This window comes from Dermacentor andersoni, chromosome 4 (genome assembly GCF_023375885.2).
Source record: "Dermacentor andersoni chromosome 4, qqDerAnde1_hic_scaffold, whole genome shotgun sequence".
Taxonomy (NCBI): domain Eukaryota; kingdom Metazoa; phylum Arthropoda; class Arachnida; order Ixodida; family Ixodidae; genus Dermacentor; species Dermacentor andersoni.
Genome location: NC_092817.1, coordinates 50,554,817 through 50,576,526, shown reverse-complemented (window position 1 = coordinate 50,576,526; position 21,710 = coordinate 50,554,817). Strand labels below are relative to the sequence as shown.

General features: G+C 51.3%; 1 protein-coding gene across 1 annotated transcript in view; it reads left to right on the top strand.

The window, feature by feature from the left end:
• The window catches only part of LOC126537126 (uncharacterized), a 150,338-nt gene extending 135,184 nt beyond the window's left edge, over positions 1 to 15,154 (top strand). The window contains exon 4 of the mRNA XM_050184280.3: positions 13,219 to 15,154. Within this exon, the coding sequence (XP_050040237.1) occupies positions 13,219 to 14,708 (1,490 nt within the window). The 3' untranslated portion in view covers positions 14,709 to 15,154. The remainder of the gene's footprint in view (positions 1 to 13,218) is intronic.
• The last annotated feature ends 6,556 nt before the right edge of the window (positions 15,155 to 21,710 follow it).

Below are 21,710 nucleotides of genomic sequence, written 5' to 3'. Positions count from 1 at the left end.
ATCATTGGCGGCGGACGATCGCGACAGCCTTATGCATACTGCAAAGCGCCTTGCAGTCACGGAGAAGTTTCACGCTCGCGGGGCAGCTTTTACCTCAGTCATACATGAGCGCAACAGCGCATTGTTCTCTCGGAATAGAGGACGCGTACAGTCACGCATACCCGGCGATGGCGACTGCGGGGCGGCAACGGTGAGTCAGGTTTGCCTTGAGATACCGCCTATCTACCGTTAGCTGCAGGCGCGCGCGGGAAGGACGGTCATTGTCCAACACCGATTCGCCTCACTTTCAATTGGTTCCGGAGCAGCGCAAATAAAGCGCGGGCCCATTCCTGCGCTCCGCATGGTAACAGCTTGTTTACGGATATACGCGCGCGCGCTGACGTGCTCGGAAGGCAGGTATACACGCGCGCATTCCGATTGCGCGTCTGGGAAAATTCCGAGCTTCGTGTGTGCTTGTTCTGGTATATAACGGGCCCGACTGAGATCCGGCAGCGGAAAGCTTCAGAGCTCCATGACGATTTCGCTATATATGCTTCCGAAGAAGTATGTTGAGACGCGCATCTACTGTATACAGCTGCCGCATCGAGATGGCGAAATAATTTTATTTCGTGTAGAAGTGGGTATATACATATGTTCTGTGCATGATGAACATATATGCCAGGGTGCCTTCATATGTATGTACTGTATACGCGTCTCCAGCGGAGTTACATTAAACCTGGACCTGTTGGGACAGCTATACAGATGATCGATTATGTGCGAGCTCGCACAGCTGCAGCACATCATCCCTGCGATAATTCGTTTCCATTTCGTGATGTAGCTTTACAGCGCGAAAAAAAAAAAAAAGAAGCGTATAGCTGCAGGGGAAGAAAAGACTTTCGAGCTTGTCCTGTCTTTTCTTCAACTGTGTCCACGTATACTTTGTCCACGTGTATATATATATATATATATATATATTATACACATCATGAAGTCATATAAACTCGCCCCAAGCTTACGCGATTCTATATAGTATCTATATATATTTCCGTCAAAGAATATTTGCACGTGGATAGTTATCGACACGACGCGATGGATGCAAAGCAAGCAGGTTAAATTCGCTCATTCTGGGTTTTAGAAGCGCACCGAGATGTGCCCGCGGTCACAAGATAAAATAATGATAATAATAATCAAAAAAGAAAAGCTTTATGTTCGGCATCCTGTGTTATGGGGCCACACAGTGCGCGCGTGGCATATGTCGCGCAGTCCTCGTCACCATTCCCGTCGGCGCCGCGTATGTGCGATATCAGAGGCAGAAAGTAGGACGCGTTTGCGCGCGCAGTGCATGTATACCATACGTGCCGCTTCGGGAGCGGGGAGGTCGAAAGGGGGGTCTGCAGGCGCTTGTTTCCACGTCACCTTGCAGCCCAATCGGGCGCGTCTCGCGCCCCTATCAGCAGCCGCCGCAGAAGGGCTTTGAGGAACATCGTCGCTGGCTGTTTACCCGAGACTCAAAGGTCTGAATGACACTTCACGTGACGCCTGCGTGTTTGCCGCCGCGCGGAGGGAGAGCCTCGGGTTAAACGACACTTGTGGCCGGCTGAAGTATTTTTAGATGCGGCGGTAAAAGGGACCTTGTCGGAGGCGAAGACTGCCGAAGAAGTCGAGGACAGCAGCAGCTCAGTGGGGCGTCGCGTGTTTTCCGTTTATCCGCTCTATATAAGCGCCACCTTCCTCGTCACAGACTGAGCGATGTCCTCGCTATATCCACAGATATAGTGAGGGACATAAAAAAAATTAAATGGTAGGAAGGAAGGAAAAAATGGAGAAGGAAGGCAGGGAAGTTAACCAGTTTAGCTTAACCGGTTTGCTACCCTACACATGGGAGCGGGATGGGGGGGGGGGGGATGAAAGATGGGGAGAAGAGATAGAGAGCACATAACACGGCACACACATCGTTAGTTACAGTCGGTCACTCTTGCGCGGTACGGGACATCACTGTCACAGCCGCTTGTCCAAGCCCGTCTCCATAAACCGAAGTAGTCCCTTCGTCGCCTTCAGCTGCGAATATCTTCTGTCGGCGATATGTGAAAATAGTTGCAACTGACAATGGTATATTGTCAACGTGCGCTAGAACGAATGCCAGGAACTGTCCCTGAACATTATATTCAGGACAGTCGCACAGAATGTGTTCCAGCGTCTCCTCGCAAAGACAGGCATTGCAGAGAGCGTTGTCGGCCATTCCAATGCGAAACGAGTAAGATTTCATGAAGGCCACCCCTAGCCATAAGCGATAAAGTAGGGTGGCCTCACTTCGGCGGAGTCCAGTTGGCATACAGAAATGCATCAAGGAGGGCAGGTCGTGTTGACGATTGCTCCGGTTGGTCTGGCTGCTTGGTGTGCACCATAGAGAAAGCGTGATCTCCCGTGCAAGCACTCGAAGTCTGCTGGCTGCGTCGGACCGTGAAAGTGGTGTGGCCTCTTCCTGTGTGTCTTCAAGAGCTGTCCGAGCGGCTTTATTGGCGTCTTCATTTCCTATGACGCCGCAGTGACTTGGCAGCCACTGAAACGTCACGTGATATCCTTTCTCATGTGATGTATGAGTAGGCATCTAATATCGAGCACGAGCTGTTCAAATGGCCCACGACGCAGAGCTGATAGCACAGATTGTAGGGCTGCCTTTGAGTCACTGAAAATTGACCATTGTCGAGGTGGTTCCCGATTGACGAAACAAAGTGCAGCGCGAAGAGCAGCTAGTTCCGCAGATGTAAAAATTAAAAGAGTACTGAAAAGGATATATAGCCTGTTTCACTCATGATGCTATGGTGTTTCGACCATGTACACGCATTCTGCAAGCGACAGCAGCTAAGTTCTGGTAAATGCCAAACAGATGCGAGTTTTCGCACTACCAATAGCGCCAAAGCATCCGAAGGTATACCTTCACATTTATTGTCAAAGATCGTATTATCGTCTATAGCACAGAGTGAACCTATCCTCGCTAAAGGGGCACATGCATATAGCAAAAGAAAGTAGATGGACGGTTTTCGACCCCGTTGTGCAGATTAAAGAATTGAAGGTGCTAATCGCGAAATTTAGGCATGAAAACCGTTTCTTCGCACTCGTTGTGAAGCGGTGACAACCGCGTCCGCAAGCGAAGGTCGTACGATCGGCTGTATATAAAGCGCATTCACGACCGTTGCTTCCAATTCGGGAATTATACGATCCCAGCACAGACCGATGGAAAGTACAGCTCGAACGCCGACCGACGCCTCGATCGATGGTCGGATTACAACGCATGCCTCAGATGTGCACTCTGTAACCGGGCACGTGTATACATTCCCGCTTGCGAAATGCGCGAGCAACCGCTTCGCGCCCGTGGCGCTCTGCGGTGCTTAGGAGGACGACGACTTCTGCGGTCTTTCTGCACGCTTCGTTATACGAACGGATTATACACGCAGCGCGCGCGCCCGTTGCAGACCGGCGAGCATGCGTAGTATACGCACACCCGTCTGGGGCCTGAGTTATTACCAGTAATTGCGTGCTGCCCGCGAGTTTTGCTCATTTATATATACCCCTGGCGCTGCTTCCCATTGCGCAATGCGCGGCAGCGAAGAGATCGCCGCGAATGCGGAAGTCGCGGCGCAACAGGTCGCCTGGGCGCATCAACCCCCTCCTGCTCAACCGGCCGGTCTCCTTTGCACTTGCCTCGCAAAAACCCTTCCGCATCGCCGGCTGCCGCTCTCGCTCGCTACGCAAGGTCTTTCCACCCTTTCTCTCTGGCGAGCCCCACTCCGATAGCTCGCGCGTGATAAAGGGGGTCTCGCATTCGCCGGAGATCTGGCCTTCGTCCTCCCCTCCCCCCCCCCCGTTCCCTCCCAATCCCGTCTACTCCACTCGGCACCCGCTTCCTATACGTCGCCGCCGCAGCTCCGCACCTATCTCTACAGCGTTGCGGAAGAGGGGGGATGGGGGGGGGGGAGTACGAAAGGGGTTGTGTCTCTTTCGTGAGCTGTGGCTGGCTGAGCGGCGGGGTCGGGCTCGTAGCGAGAGGGTTGGCCTGTTGGCATGATGGGGTTGCCAGGCGCGGCGCCGAAGGGGAAAGCTTTTTTTCCACAACGCGCCGTCGACTCGTTCGCCGTGCCCCCCTCACACCGCTGTCGACGCTCTGCTCCCAATGAAAGGGTTGCTCCACCCCCGTTGCGATGCGAGAGGCGGAGCCGCGCGCCTGGCAGTAGTTGCGGGGCTGAAACGCCGGCGCCGCGGGCGCGCACTGTCGCTGGTTTGTTCGCATTGGACGGCTGCACCGCAAGCCGCCGATTGTCTCTTCCCCCCTTCTTCCCCCCCCCTTCCCCAGCGCACTTAGCTGTCTGGTGCGGTGTGTACACGCATCTCGCGCTTTGCGAAATACAGCAGAGCATCGCCGGACCAACCGATAGCGGAGCGGACTATGCGCTCTCCGACGGCAGCAACGGCAGTGCCGCACTCAGCTGTCCCTTCAGAACGGCGCAGCGCCATCTTTCGACGGCCGTCGAGGTTCGGGTTACAAACCATCTGCCGCTGCGCGCTCTCATTTCTTTCTTTCCCTCCTTCCCCCCTACATTTGTCTCGCTTTCCGTTCGCATTTTCTCTCTTATTTCTTCTTTTGTGTGTGCGTACGTGCGTTCTCCGCTCGAACTGTCTGCTATCTCGGCGTCGGCGGCAGTATGCGGTCGCAGTACGCTCAGTTCGTCCGCGAACAAATGATTCTTCGCGCCGCAACGACTGGTCGCACCGGGCATTTGTGCGCAAGAGCGGACGACGCATGCAAGGGTGGCCAGCCGGCGCAGTGTTTCGCCGAGATGAATACGGTAAGGAGAGGCGAGGAGTCCTCCCACCGGAATCATTAATCTGACTCGTACGTTTTGCCGTTTGTTTTCGTGCGAGCCGGATTATACGTAACCTGCTTGCATCACGCGAGAGTCCGGTCTAGCCAGCCGGGCGATCTCCCTTTGATTCCGTGCGATTTGCGTCCGTACCGGTTTTTCGTCGTCGACTATAGACATGGACGAAGCCCGCATACCTTTGACCGGGTTGACGCCGCCCTCTGAAGTGCCAACTTGAAGCTCGGTTACATTCGCAAACAGCGCACCGCAGGTATAGTGACGGTCGTGACGTGATACGTGCGATACCAACGTGCGATAGTTCATAGCCTGCATGCTTAACCGGTATACCAGGTGGTGTAGGCGAAGGGCCGATGTCTGCAGCTTTCATCTCCTTAAATATGCTCTTTTAACATTGTGGCGTTGTAATATACGTCGATTCACGCGCACATGTATACAATGCGAATGCAACAAAAACGTGTTTGCTTCGCGCAAAGTGCAATAATTACTGAACAAAGAAATTATTCTATTGTTAAGACAACGTTGCGGTGAAATTATCATCATTGCTAACGGGGCAACGTATACTTGCGTTGCTGACAAGCATAGGCCGCGCTTATTAAAGCCCGTTATTGTCTGTGCTTTAACGGGAGTCATAACGGGAGTACCATGCATGATGCTGAAAAACGAAGACATTGTGAATCTGCAATCAGATAATCTGCATTTCGTCCGCAGGATAATTGAACTAGAATTTCAAGCATATATTTATTTTTACAATGATGTAAGCAGTTTTATCCTGTGCCACATTATATGACTAAGATATTTGAACAGGTTATTGGAGTAAATTACCGCGCGTTCTTTAACAGAGAAGCATGTCAAACTTGTTGTTTGAACTTCCTTTTTGCATGTTTCACATAAGGTCGGCGTATAACACAAATTCTACCGCGCATTCGTCCTGCGCTGGTAATTTAATTAGTGGCTTTAAACGCTATATATATTGAAGAACGCGCCTGAAAGTGTTAATTAGGAACTCAGTCATAATTTTGCCGCTTCGAAAGTTGTACGTTGTTGTCGCATGCATGGCTACAAGGAAAAGTCCATAACCGCAAGTTCGATTTCAGGCCAGTGTTGTTATTTAGTTGGTTCCTTCGTTCATTATTTCGTTTGTTTGTTCCCTTCATATCGCAGTCTATTTCGCCCTTCAGGTTACTGAGAGCGTCGGAATGGCCGGCAACACTGAATGTGACAAATTGCGGTCGCGTCAGATGCCACCGATCATGCATATATATATATATATATATATATATATATATATATATATATATATATATATATATATATATATATATATACTGGGCCCTATATATAACGTAAAACTATTCCAATACATTTTCATTCCTATCTCCTGACGTCACATTTGCGTAACCGCCGACGTAAGCATCGGGCGGTGACCCGCAGGGTTGTCTGAACAGACCAATCATATGCTCTCCTCGTTCATAGGAGGTCACTTTTGTTTGCTTGAAAAACGAATTACATTGCCTGCACTGAGCGGCTTGTCTTACCTAATCGGCTGGCAAGAGGCGAAGAGCACGCTCAAGTGGAGAGGGATTCGATGGAGCCGAGCCACTACATCGAAAATCTATAACCAAATGAAAATCTATAACCAGATGAGTTTCGGTGCCGGCGTCTGCGATTGGTCTGCTTCTTCCGGTGGCTGGTCGAAAATCGCGGCGGCATGCAACGGAAGCTTAAGAATGACGCTAAAACGGATCCTTAGCAAAGAAGAGTTGGCAGAACGAGGTCGTAAACGTGCCGAAAGTGCTCGCAAACGTTACATGGTCACGCAAAAAGTTTTATTATATACGCAAATGAACCCATGCTCTCCGGCAGGTGCGAGTAGCCATGCAGTGGCTGCTGTTGAATTCCAATGGCGGAGTCGGAGCAGCCGACGGACTCCGCGAGCGAGCACTCGACTCTGGCGCAGAGCAACGCCTCCAAATCCGCGAGTGGAACACAACCTGCGCCGCCGGAGCAAGGCGGAAGCGGAACTTCTATCTCCGAGTTGCCCAGGATGCCTTGCGTGTTGTCATTTCCTTCCGCTGTTTGCTCCCAGCACCGCCGCACGGTCACTTGTCTCTTCAGCGCCGTTCACCTGTTTTTTTTTTTTTAAAGTGCGGAATGGATATCTCGCCAAGCGTGCAGCAGCTTTTGCTTCCTCGCGAGTCGTGACTGGTGGCGCCTCCCAGCAGACAAACGTGGTAAAGGAAATACGTCACGCTGAGTTCCGGTCCACTCCGCCGATTTTGGCGGAGCATCTTTTCCTGCTCCACGAAGTGACTCCCGCTCTGAATCCCCTCTGACTCTCTAATTGGAACTTCACCTTACTCCCGTCCTCACTCTGTCATTGGAACAAACTTGCTCCGAAACGAGCAGAAAAACTTGCTCCGACTCCGCCATTGGAATTCAACATGAGAGATCGGCGGCAGCCATCCTTTATTCCTTTCGGAACGGGGCAGCCTGCGACTATGCAGAAAAAAATTAAGTTTTGTGCGGCATATTAATGCATCTATAACGCGTATACACGTCACTTCACGCGGTGAGTTTTTGCGGTTTTGTGATGTCGCATGACGGGCAGGTGAAGTGGGTGCAGCCTGAAACCTTTTGACCAATAGCCGAGGGCTAATGACGAAAAGGCGTGGATTGAGAAATAACTCTTTTCTTTTGTTCGGTCCAATAATTCATAATCAGTGTGTACACATCATATCAGATGGGGAGTTATCACGGTTTTCGCGACGTCGCGTGAGAGACAAGTGAAGCGGGGGTGGTCCAAAAAAGTGTTTGACCAATCGCGGAGGGCTGGTTGCAGAGTTGTAATAGAAAAATTTAGAACAGCTTTGCGTTATATAGCGCCCAGTGTCTGCGATCATGCTCGTTACAGTGAGACCGTCACTCCACGACTATATATGCTAACTGGTGTTGCCGAGCGGCCGCTTTCGTAATCGCCTGCATTAACTGAGTATACCTATATAGAATGCAGACGCAAAGCCGGAACTGGACTTCCATTTTGGACGGCAAATTCCGTCATGTTGACGCTTTAAGCCCAGCATAGAGGGCGTATATAGTCGTCTTCTCAGCCAATTAGAACTAATTTAACAATACATATGGCAGTATTTCACAATATATGCAGAATATCGCACCATCGGCAGATGGCGGGGCGTGCTCAGCGTACACAGCCTGCCGCCGTAGCGTGTTGTCATTAATAATACTGAGTAAATAAGTTGTTCCCGAAAATAAGGAATAAATAGAATGAAGGGAATATTAAACAGCACGAAAGAGTCGTTAAAATTGCATTTTTTCTGCGTGTTAGCGTATCCGAACCAAAATATAACCTGTTTTACGTGCATATATATTATCACGAAAACAGCCTTCATTATTTACAATGTCATTATTATCAGATATTAAATTAGTCGATTCGTCAATCAATCAAACTCCTGTTCCCTTTGTTCACGGGCGTTGCCACTTGCATGCAGATGAAATTATTTGCCGCAGCATCGCGAGGTCGTATTATAGGTGGAATGTGTTCTGCCAATGAAATAAATAATGTTCCGGATCTGTGGAACACATCGGGTTATTGGTAACAATAAACGACACCGTGTGTTAATAAGGAAAAACTAAAGCACTGCTGCACAATTCTGAACGGTCGGAACCGGCCGTCTCGGTTATGCACCTGCTGCAACTTTTACAGTCCAAAAAGAAAACGCTGTTGTACTGTTACCTTCAAAAGTGCACAGTATATATATATGAGAAAAGGCTTGGTATTTCCGCAGCCGAGCACGCGCATTAACAGCAGAATTTGCAGCTTGTATTATACTATATAGGTTTTTTTTTTTCCTTTCCTTGGCTGCGTGCAGCAAACACTTATAAGGAACTGTTTGTGGTAGATAGCACAATTATAAGCTTCGAGCTATATTACTCGATGCGGCGGCGATTACTTCTTCGACAAATGAAAAATGCTTAACACGAACGCGATCACTAAAATCAACAAATGATTGTATTTTAAGCTGGCCACGGACAGTCACTAAGCAAGAGGGCATGCCCTCGCAGATAATTCTCATGAATAAGTGGCGCTATGGTGATGTCATGCGAAATACTTTTATGGCATTGCATTCAACAAGTAGTTTTCTTTTCTTTTTTATTTTTAAGTTGTGAAGTTTAATTTCATTTAAGCTTAATATGTATGACAGTTTAACATGTTTAACAGTATGACCAAATAAATAAATAAATAAATAAATAAATAAACATGTGGCCTAGAACTTGTATACCACAGCGGGTAAATACTGAATGAGCTTACACTGATGAAGTATTCTTTCAAAAGCATATTTTTGATAAAGTGCTGGTAACACGTTGTTTACTACAAGAGAAAGTGAAGACGAAACTTCCATTGCTTGAATTTTGTGACGAAACCATATAACGTCAATATACGTCACTTTCGCGTCATTCATTCCAAAGTACTTCTTTTTTTCATATTGGAGCCGCCTGCATGTCGGTGTTATAGTTCTCGAAACAAGTTCAGTATTTAGCTCCTTTACAATCTGTAGTCTATCTTTACGGCAAGCTATTATGGCGGGTACTTTATGATAGCGTGGCTACCCATCTTTCGATTTTGCATCTGTTCTGCCTTATCACACCTTCTCTCGCCGTAAGAGCATAGCTTTTTCTTAATATAGAAGCGTAATTTGATAATACACCTCGTCTAAATTTTCCCTTCAGTACCCTCTTAAGTTACGTAGCTATATAGTTGTAGAACCGATTCCGGCATTCCGTTACATATTACAAGCCGCGAAGCTCTTGCTCGTTAATTTTCGAGCGCTGCATCTCCGCCTAGCTGCCACGTTCGAATCATAGCCGTGCGGTCGGCTTTTATCCTTTGATGTTCACGCGTGCGCATACTTATTGTCTGTGGACACCGTACACTTGCACGCACAAAGAATCAGTCACTTCTTCGGTGCCCCGTAATTCCTCTCTTTCTTTCTCTTTTCTTATCTCTAACGCCTTAGGGAAGAGCGGCTTAAGGAAGATCAAAAGCGACTGAAGAAAGAAAAGGAGAAAAAAAAAAGAACTATACCTAACGACAGGGTAGTGTATAGGGAGGAAGGCGCCTCAAAACGGGGACAAGTGTACGAGGTCAAGGCAAAAAAAAAGAAAAGAAAAAAACAGTCTGTCAGGGGAGACCGGAGTGAGACGCAACGGAGAGAAGACGAGAGAAGTTGAAAGGCAGCCCGCCGACAACACCCGAGTCACGCGAGCCTTTTTCAACGCCGCGAAGGCTCGCCACGCACCGTATGTACACCCCTGCGGCTGCACGAGCAGGCGTCAACGACGAGGCGACGCAATGCCCCCCCGTTGTCGGCCGAGACAAAGTCTGAAAGGGATTGTTGGCGTAGCAGTAGGCCAAGCTACACGTCTAATTGCACTTCCTGGGGCCACGCCGAAAGAAAGAAGGATAGAGAGAAAAGAGTAAAGAAACGCCGCTTCTCAAGCAGTTGTCCCACTCCGAGCTCCCCGTCCGTCGTCCTATTCTAGCGTATCTGTCGCCTCCGGTTGTTCCTTTTCTTCCCCCCCCCCTCCCTTTTTTTTTTTGGAGGCGAACCCTTTATACGACGGGAGAAGGGCTTGTGCTCCAAGCCCGCGAGCGCCGCCGTTTTCCCGAAGACGACATGATTGCGCGCACGCACGCACGCGCTGCAGAACACCCATGCCGCTCCTTTTCCCCCTCACCTCTCAAGTGTGTAGCGAGCAAATGCAGGGATGCCACAAAGGGGGGCCGACGAGGCCACGCGGACCGCACAATGGAGGCGAGCACGACAAGTGGCCTCCTTCCTTTGTTTCCTTCTCTTCGGCTCGTCTCTCGACGCCTCTAATTAAACGGCCTCTGAAAACGAAAGAAGCCTCCTCCGTATCTGTACTTTCTCTTCGGCGGCAGAGGGGAAGAGTCCATCTCCGGTGTAGCTTTCGCTTACCCCGCTCTTTCTTTCTTTCCTCTGCATTTTTTTATCCCCCTTCACAACTTGCCCCTTTCGGCTACACTGTGTACATGCCGGCGATTCCTTTCTTATACCTCTTTTTCTTTCTTTATCTAGATGTACGTCCTCGTGTAAGAGGCAAAAGGGCTTGCTTGGGCTGCTTGGCTCGGGGAAGCGGACTTGGGGGGGGGAGGGGGGTTGGCGTACGGCCGATTTTGCCGGCGAGTCTGACCCATTGCAGGAGTGAGCTGCGTCCGTTCATTTGTTTGTTAGTGTTCCTCGGTGGGTCTGGATGACAGAAGTTGCGCGGCCGAGTCGGTTTTTTTTTTTCTCCTCTTCTTCGGCTTGTCCCCTCCTCACGCTCTCGTGCACCCCTTCCCCCGAGGCACGGCCATCTTTCTTCCTTCCCTCCGTTTTTCCCTTCCTGTCCAAGAGACGCGCCTTTGGTACAATGGTGTCCCCGTGTGACTGTTTCTGGTTTCTCTTTCCTTTTTTCTTTATTTGTTGACCTCTTCTTTCTTTCTCTCTTGGCTCTCCGGGTTGCGAAGCTGAGCCGACTGCGGCGTCCCGACACGTCTTCTTTTCGTTCGTTCCCCACGTTTCTGGAAGAGGAGGGTCCCGCCGTTGCAGACCTCCTTTCGCGTCACTTCCCGCTGAGCGAGGGTGGCGTCAAGGTCGGCCGTGTTGTGCGGTGGTCGTCGTCCGGTTACGCAGTCCGAAGTGCCCGCGCGGCGCGTCGCTTCCGTGCCGCCACCGCATCGCCACCCTTTCTCTGGGCCAGCTCTCCGCACTCCTCCCGCTGCGGCGGGCGCGTGCAACAACGGTGCGACAGCTGCCTCAAGACGGGCTTCCATGGGGTACGTGTGTGCTCGGCGACGGCTCTGGTGGCCGCCGCTCACTTGGATGGATTCCGACTTTTCGCGCGTCGCTCTGGTATAGTGCGTACGAGTCCGCGACTGTGTTTTTTGTACAAGGATGCTCGGTGGAATTCGTGCGCTTCAGTTCCTGCAACCTCGTGAAGCCAACGGGCAGTGAAGCCAGAGAAACACTGAGGAAAATTACCTGTCTATTTTGACTGGAATGTATAAAAATAATAAGGGAAATGAAAGTGGGTGAAAAGACAACTTGTCGCAGCTGTATACGTGGGAAGGGAGCCCACGTCTTCCGTATTACGTGTGCGATGTTCAACCACTGGGTAAACGCGGCGTCCTCCTGTATACTTTCTGGGGTATTTGTGCACGCGCACTATAGCTTCATGGGGTAGTAACTTACAAAAAAAAAAAAAAATCGAGCCCCTCTTAGTTCTTGCAGCTCGCCGAGTTGACTGCTACAAAATGAGGAGAGAAACATCTCTTGTTTTTCAAAAGCTCGGGGTATTCATGTTATTAAAGTGGTTGGAGAAATAGAATGAAAAGTGACTGTAATGAACTGTAATGCAAGGTCCTCTTCGATTGTCGCACCCCGTGGGCTTCGATGAGACGTGACGTGATGTGTTTGGCAGCCCGCCTCAACAGATCCAGATATAAATGTCAGTAGTGTCAACTGAGCAGTAGATTCACGCAAGTACATTTGAGTGAGCAGATCTTATTGGGTGATGGCGTCTGCGATGTGTACACAAACAGTTACCAAACTTTCAAGTAAGTGTACGAATGTCTGGTCAGAGACTTGCGGCTGGACATTGAGTTGACATTATTTCAGCGCTGTCTTGTCTTCACATGCCCTTACATTATTCACATTATTATTCACGTCTTGTCTTCACATGCCCGTCCGATTTACGCGGTCGTATGCGATTCCTGAGTAATTGTTGCTTGTCGAGTACCAGTTTTGGGACGATTTAAAACCGAGTAATCGCGATGGGTTTGTCGCCTGTCCTGCGTTTTCAGATGCGATGTTATTGTGCTTGAGGTAGCAAGGAGCGACTATCGGATTCCTGCCTATTACTATGTGAATCAGTGTTCACGGAAACTTCCTTTCGCGGTGTGCATGCGGTTTCACGTATTAAACACTGACATATTTTTTTCTGTACAGTGCTAGATCTCCTCTTCTTTTTAAAAAAGAGAATGACATTTCGCATCGCCCAAAGTTAAGGAGCATGGAGGGACCCCCGCATCGGTATCGTTAATATGACTGCCGCGATGGATCCTTCATATTTTCACTTAATTACGGATTGCATTAACCGCTGACGGACTATATGGAACATACTGCAACTCGCTCCATCTTAACGCTGTTCTGTCCCTTTTTCTCGCGCCAAGCTTTCATAAGAAGCCACGATAAATAGATTTTAAGCGCTGTTTTTCCCGACCCCGCAGTGCTGCCAATGGGATTCTTCATTCATTCGCCCATGATTCTCCCGTTGCGCGCAGGTCACCGGAGTGCGATGAAAGAGGCCAGTGAGGCCGAGGAATGTCGCAGCAACGGCGGCAGCCCCGGCAGCGCGGCGAGCACCACGAGCGGCGGCGGCAACGGCGCGGCGGGCTCTTCCTCGGCGCCGTCGAGCGCCGGCGGCATCGGCGGCGGAGGCTCGCGCAGCCCGCCGCTCCCGGGCGCCGCATCCTCGACGACGGGAGAGCTGGCCTTCCTCTCGAACCTGCTGGGACGACGCGAGGCGCCGCGCGACAAGGTCTTCACTTGCACTGTCTGTAGGCGATGCTTCGGCTACAAGCATGTGCTGCAGAACCACGAGCGCACGCACACGGGAGAGAAGCCGTTCGAGTGCCGCGAGTGCCACAAGCGCTTCACGCGCGACCACCACCTCAAGACGCACATGCGGCTGCACACGGGCGAGAAGCCGTACCACTGCACGCACTGCGACCGCCAGTTCGTGCAGGTGGCCAACCTGCGCCGACACCTGCGGGTGCACACCGGAGAGCGGCCGTACGCCTGCGAGCTGTGCGACTCCAAGTTCTCCGACTCGAACCAGCTCAAGGCGCACATGCTCATCCACAAGGGCGAGAAGCCGTTCGAGTGCCAGCTCTGCTTGGGCCGCTTCAGGCGCCGCCACCACCTCATGCACCACAAGTGCCCCAAGGACGAGGCGAACGCCGGCAAGCCGCGCCGCGGCCGGAGGCCCCGCGCCTACGAGGTGGCCGTCTCGCCGCCTTCCTCCCTGGCTGCGACGGCCGCGGTGCCCGTCAACAACAGCCTGGCCGCTGCCGCCGCGCTCTCGCCCACCGCCGCAGCCGCCGCCGTGATCCCGCCCGCGGCCCATTCGGTCATCGGGGGACCTCCCGGCGAGCCGCCCAAGAGCCGGCGGAAGCCGCGCCACACGATCCGCATCCTGACGCCACAGCAGCGCGACCTGTTCCTCGAGACGGAGCAGACCGAGCCGCTGGACATGTCCATGTCGCCAACGCCGCTGCTGCTGCCGTCGACGCCGTACCGCTACCCGACGCCCGGCGTGCTCGACCTGTCCAGCTCGCGGTCCGACTCCGAGGCTCCCGAAGACGAGGAGGACGGCGAAGAGGACATCATGGAGGAACCCGAGGAAGAGGAGCAAGACCTGCGCATCAACCACGACCACCGACGCAAGGAGCTGCTCGCCGAGCGGCTGCAGGGCGTTGTCGACCACCACCGACTCGCGGCCGTGGACCACCGGCTCACGGCGGTCGACCACCGGCTGGGCGTCGGCATCGACCACCGTCTTGCCGTCGACCACCACCGGCTGGGGGAGCGGCTCGAGGACCGGCTGGCCGCGGGCTTCCAGCTCGACCTGGTGCGGCGCCGGGGCCTTGCCCACGGGCTGGCGCTGCCGCACGTGCTCCCGCCCGTCCTGGCGCGAGGCCTGTCCAGCTCGCCGGACCACGACGGTGACAACACGAGCAACGGATCCTTCGCCCTGGCCGCCTCGTCCTAGCCCGATGCTGCGGCCCCTTCCTCTCCGGCGGAGCAGAGGAAGTATCTTTGCACTTCCTCGCACGGACTCCCATGTCGGCGTCTCCCGTTGTTAAACCCTCCCCCCAGTTCCCCTGCCTCGTTGTTCCGCGAGGCCGCCTGTCCAGTGCGGGGCGTGCCGACCGTCGTTGTGCTCCACTATATAAGCGGGGAGACCCGCGTGCGTGTGTTGTAACGGACTTGTGTGGACACCATTTGCCACTCGACGATTGTAGCGAGTGTGAGTGTGCCTGCCAACGGGTATCGAGCGAGGTTTAAAAAGAGGAAATCAAACGTTTTTTGACGGTTGAATATCAAAAAAAGTGGCGCGCTCTTTATTTTCCTTGTATGTATTTTGCGAAGGTGTTTGTGAACGTATAGAATATTATACATACATAAATATATTATATAAATATATATACATAGACAGAGATATTTGCAGTGTGCATATTGTAAAGAAAGATGGAGAGAGTTAAGTGACGTATAGGGAAGCAGCACACGGCAGCACGGCTCCGTTTCCACGCCCTTTGCGTGCCCACCTGTGTGGTACATAGACGCGCACGCCCATCAAAAAGAAAGGCTTCTTTCTCTCCGTTCAGGCGCTTCCCGCTCCTTGAGCAACACGGCGCGTGGATCGAGCGATTCTCCCAGCGCGCTCTCCCGTTTCCTTTATATTATCGGAAAAAAAAAAAAAGAAAACGCTCCCGCCTGTGTGTATACGTCTGTCTCTGCGATACATCAAAACCGCAAAACCTGTTCTGCAAAGCGTTCGCTACTCGTTCCAAAGGATCCAGAATCAAAGGCTTTTGCGAAATATCAAAAATAAGGAAAAGAAAGCTAAGGATACGCGAAGGCCATGCCACACCAAGCGCGTTGTCCACGGTGAATACGGGTATACATAAACCACGCCGCTCGCCATGTTGTACCGAGTGTATAATAGCATATACGTTTGGCGCGGCGGCGTGGCATCGTTATGACGTGACGTTTGAGAGCGTCCTTTCTACATATATATGCGGGAATGCGGGCAACGCGTATATAGGTGGGTGTGTTCGGTACAAGCGTTCGGCGTCGCGCGCTTGCGCGCGTGTGGGAGCGTGTTACGATGAGAGGCGGCCTGTAGGCGGCTCGTGCAATGAAGTGCGGCGCTCTGCTCGCCGCTTTCAGCTCCGTATGATCTCTCCGTTGGTTCGCCGGCGAAGCGCGTGGGACGCGCCCTCGTGGCTGTGTGAATGAAATGCCCCATCCCATCATGCCCTACACAGTTCGGCAGCCGTTTCTTGCTCATTTTTTTTTTTTTGGGGGGGGGGGGGGGGGGCGGTATGTGGTTCTCAGTATTAGCGTAGCTGCTGGTTGGTATCATTTGCTTTTGTGTTGGAAAAAGTGTGGCGGTTAACAGTCGTGAATCCACGCTGTGGTTGCATGTGTCTGGTTATGTACTATTAGGGTCCGGGGAGGTTCTTTAGCTCCCTGACCTTGGAGTTTGAGTGTACCTTGTTTGAACGCAAGGAGTTGGGCTAAGCTGCCTCGATGGCGGCGACAGTCGCAGCAGCCATATACAGTCGAAAGCTGAGGTGTGGATTACACGTGAAGGCGACGAGAAGGGTTCGGGTTGTATAACGCTTGGTGCCTTGCGTGCTCGTTCGGATAGCATTACTAGTAGCGTCGACCAGGGAAAGAGTACACTGCTCGTTAGCTTGTTCATTAATTTATTAAATAAATAAAAAGAAAACAGATCGAGTAGAATGCGAGAGAGCGCGTTATATAGTCCATCGTCTATCAGAACTATTTTCTTGTATAATTTTAAAATGCTATTACCTAACTTCTGCCATTCTTGTAGAAACGGGCTGGGTCTGCAAAGTAGTTAGCAGGGATAATCTGATGAAGCCAAATGGTTGACGAAGCACGCCTTGCTCGATCGTTATGAACCAGAACCATTGAAACTGACAAGTGCCATTTCCGCGTAGAAATATAAGTCGCCTTGTTTCTTGTTGTACGAGTGCATCACTATAGGACCAAGGAGCAGTCGATAGAGAAACCATTTAGTCATTTTAGCCCTCCGAGATTACACGCCATCTTTTCTTTTTTTCTTTTTTCTTCACCTCTCTCGAATTCGCGCCAATCTGGTCTTTACATATGTGAGATTGAAAGGCGAAGTAGCAGTCAGGCGGTTGATTTCTGTCGCTAAACGCGTCGAAAGAGCCCTGTGGCTGTTGTTCTTTGTGCTGGACAAAATCGGGAGCGACCGGAAACCAGTGTTCCATTGAACTTGTACCCGGCAAGTGACGCAGGAATTGTTGCTGTATATTGCGGGCTGACAACTCCGTGCACTGCTGTGAAAGCTACAGGTGTTGTCATCCGATCAGCGAGAAGAATCGGCTGCGCATACCAGCCAGGGGTCGAAAACTCGCCCTTTTGATGCTAATCCAGTCGTGCCCCTTCTATTGAACTGACATTGCACACGGGAAGATAAGCGGTGAAGAGTCGACGAGTGGCGTCCTGACGGTGACGGCTGGTTGTCTTCGCCGCAGTGCACGGAGTTAGTGTGACAGAGCATGCAAATGCTAATTTGTTTGCTGCATATAATGAGTCGACTGCTATTCAGGAGCCTTTAATAAGGAAAAGGAATACCCGCACAGCTTGTGTGTGTCTCCTGTTTTACACGGGCAAACGCTGTTCTCGGTTCCTGCCGCCCTCGATGAGTCTGGCAACATTGCTCAATCGCGCGGCCGACTCGAAAGAATGTGTTCGTGAGCCGCTCCGTCAGTGATCTCAGCCCGTGGAGAGGAGAGAGAGAGAGAGAGAAAGTGTCCCCGCGGGGCAGACGTTGTTGGTCTGTCTCCTCGCTGCCCACCCTCGCCGGAGTTTGCGTTGATTCTCAGCAGACCGCCTTCGGGTTGTATGTGGAGGTGCCCTAGATATAACACGCAATGTCAATGTGTGCCAATGACTGCTGAGGTGCACGGAATCAGAGTGGCTGGCCCGAGGTGATCGTCGCACGGTTTTTGTGCCAAGCGGGCTGTATATATGTTTTCGGTTCGTAGCGAGACCGTTTGGTAACGGCAAATTGAGAGCAATGAAAGGAAAGCACGACAGCACTGTGCGAGAAAAAACAACAACTAAGGGATATATATTTTTTATTTTTGTCGCTTACTGCTTTAGTCTCCTTTTGAGCCTCCCCATGCGCCAACTCGTTGGTGTTTTCATTCTCTAGTCGCTTGTTTTCTTGTCACAGTCTTCCACTTACCACGTTTTAAGATTTCTTTATCATCTTGTACATTATGGCATTACCTTTCCCCGTGGTCGACTGAACTTTTACACAGAAGATAAATTTGATCTTTGCATTGTTTAACTGTAAACATCGCTGATATAAGCTCCCTGTAAGATTCCGCCACTTCTGCCATCAAAATTAGGAAGATCTGAATTCATTTTCTCAATTTCCTTGTCTCTTCTATTACTTTTTTATTTTTGCCTGGTGATGGCGACTACCAAACTTCTACAGATCCAGAATTTCAAACGTTGATATCTCATCCGGCTGCGTCTAGCTCAGTTGGTGCCATTTAATGCCGCCAGTGTCGGAAACAGACACACGCCGCCCTGTAATTCTGAACACGTGAACCGTGAAGGGAAACACGTGAACCGTCGGCAATCGCGTTTAGCGCGTAGTGCACAACACGTGGCGCTTCCGTTTTATCGACTATCCTTACATTGAAAACCATATTTCCTAAATGTCCGGCTTTCGATCTGCACCTTGTCGAATCTTAAGTCCAAGGCATTTTTTCTGTATTACACGATCACCTTCGGCAAAGCCACTCCGTTCGCGCTCGCTCGCAACTCTCTATCGCGTCGGTATAGCCGCTGTGCGACCAATATTAAGCCATGTCTTGATACGGGTATACCTCTCTGCTACTATTACTGCTGCGCGCGTTGTTGAGGCCGCTCTGGCTGGCGCAGTGCTTGTGTGTGTGGCATGGTCGACACAGCGGCTACCGCGACGGGGACGAAGACGTCGAGGGGGGAGGCGAGGGGTGCAGTGCCGCTCGAGTGAGCGGTCGCCTCGCCGGTGCCTCGACTGTTGCAGGGCAGGCAGCGCCGCCTCTGTTCAGCGGCGGCGGCGGCGAAGCGCACAGGTGGCGGTAGGCCGCGCACCTGGTCCCGCCGTGGGGCCCAGTTCCTAGGGGCGGCGGGGAGGCGCGCAGACGCCGAGTAGCCGGCGTGCTAGCAGCCCGCCATGCGTACCTGCAGCGGCCATCGCGCCGCACCACCCTTTCTCTCTCTGCGTACGTGTGTGCTTGTTTGTCCTCCCCCCTCCCCCCCCCCTTTTTTTGTTACTTGCTCCAGCGTATTGTCGTTACGTTGCACTGCCTTTTCTTTCATTTGTTCATTCGGGACCCGCTGGTACGCAGGCGTACGCGTGCGCCTCCTCTCGCCGTACTTTCGCTCGTTCTCTCTCTCTCTCCTCGTCCCGCCAATCTTTGTTGCTCATTGCCAAACGCGACCGCCACGTGCGGCGCCTGCAGTACAGCCGGCGCCCGCGATCCTCACGCCGTCTCTACGGCTGCAACGGGAAGGCGGTGGGTGTGCCGCCCAATGTGCTGTTACAGTACCACCAGAGCCTTCCTGGATTGCGGCACCGCCGACGAAGCCACGAAATCGATGCAGTAAACCGCGTCCCACGGCACGAGCTGTCGAGGACGCGTCGTTAGGACTGTGCCAAAAAAAAAGAAAACCGGAACTCAAAAGAACAACTATGACGTGATTCGCTGCACCGAACGCAATCGTGACTCCGCCGCTTTGCGGTTAACGTCGCGCCAGGTCAGGCTGCCAATGTAGTAGCCTTCTCTGATTGGTTCTGCTTCGCCGCATAACGAGCCTGATATACCGTTTATGAGCGCAGCTCCCGAGTACCCGCCAGTGAGATGAAACGTGAAGGAAAACAAGTTGTCAATATCAGATTGATTTAATGCGTTGCGTGCTTAGTTTTTTTCTCTAACAACTTCGAATGAAGCGGATTTCATCTAAATGATTAGCACTGCCATAGCAAAAAAGAAAAAAAAAAACGTTGCTAACAAAAGATAACGTTGAGCGTTTTGCAGGCCGGCTCCATGTTTGCCAAACGGGTGCGTTTAACCCGGTTTCCCTGTATAACACCACACTGCATCGTCTACACGTGGCAATAATGGTGTCCTGTACGAGCGGTCGATCACCGTCCGTCACGCACGCCGAATCTCTCGCACAAGCCGTTCTAAAGTCATAAGCGTTCGATCTAGCGCGATCGTTCAAACTTAACCTTCCTATAGCATCGTTAGTCCTGTGTTTCCCGTTCTAATGACGGCGAACGTCTTGCGAGACGAGACGATTTCAATAGTTTAGGCGAACTAACGACCGATGCAGCCGATAGGACAAGTTTTCCCGCATTGATCTGGCGCGATTCGGCGTTCGCAAAAGACGTGAAGCGATAGAGACGCGTGGCATTTAGTTGCCCGGGTGCACTGTGTCGGCTAACAGCACGCATATTCGCAAGTGCCTCTTGTCACCATTTTCACTAGCGACGCACTCGATCGACGTAACTATTCACTTGTGCCCCCCCCCCCCCCCCACCCGCACTCCGGAAAGAAAAAAAGAAGACATCTTCCAGTAATCTAAGCCTTCGCAAAATTATCCACGGTTAATACGTCGCCTGGAACCAAGTCTTTTTTTGTTGCGCGCTTGGTATACAGTTAAGGCTCGAATCGATGGAGCGCTGAATTATTCAGCAGACACAAAAACTAGCGTGGCTTCTTCGTGCTGTGCCGCAATGCCGAGATGTTGTGGGGGAAAGGCGCCGGCTGATCGCAATACGGTGTCATAGGATATGTCTTGGGGAGAAGTACAACTCGCCGAGCCAAACCGCAGCTAATCTTTAATACCCTTTGGACGCCTGCCGGAACGAGTCCGCACGGGAAATTTGTGAGTAGTTTCTTGTGAAAAAATTCGCACGCATCAACCGAACTTCATGATGCTGAACCAGAGATACGAAAAATAGGACCCGCAGGAACCATGGCAACTACCTTAACCTCCCTCCCCCCCCCCCCCCCATCGAAACAAAACATCAGCGACTACGCATTCGTCATGGAGGCTCAAATTTTTGTTTTTCTCTTATTCACGCTCTGGCTCTTACAGAACAAGCGGACTAACAGTCGGATCTAATAAACTTAAATTGTAGTGTTTGCCTTCCCGAAGCTCAACAGTTGGGCTATGAAGGATTCTGCAGTGGACGCTAATGTAGACCACCTGAGGGTTCTTAATCAAACGGGCACCCAAAGCAAGGTGCGCGATCACTCTTGTAGCCGTTGGAATGTGGTCACGGTGGCCAGGAACCGGGCACCAGACATCGTTCTCTGAAGCACAGTGCCATAACCACTACCGCAGCGGGCGGTTCGAAGAAATAGTTCTGCAAAAATCTGTGGTTCTTTAAGGAGTCGCACTCTACGCGAAGTGATCGTCAAAGCCAAATTATTTACTGAGATGAAATCCAAATCTCGTACCAGTGTAACCGACGTGGGACGGATATATCTCTGTCGAGTGTCCAAAGGGTATATCGTTGGCTCTGTGTTCTTTATTATTACTTTGTCTTGTTCGTTTGATGCATATGTATTACGCGCATAGTCATTTTTCACTTGTGCCCATGCGTGGTCTCCAGTTCTAAGCCAATCTTGTCAGGAGCCCCCGCCACACGAGGCCATGCAACCCCACCGTAGTATGCACGCGAGCATAAAATAGAAAAAAATAAAAATAAAATAACATGAAATAATTTATTTGCAATGTTTGTACATTCGAAAGGGGAAGAAAAATATGTGAAGTTAGCTCTCTGTACCTTATAGTTGCTTTCTGATACGGTCTTGGTTATGTTTCTTTCTTGTATATTTTTTTCACGTGCCGGTGGGTTGATCCTCTATATGTTTTATTGTAAGAGGACAAGTTTCTATTTTTTTTCTTTCAGCCGTCG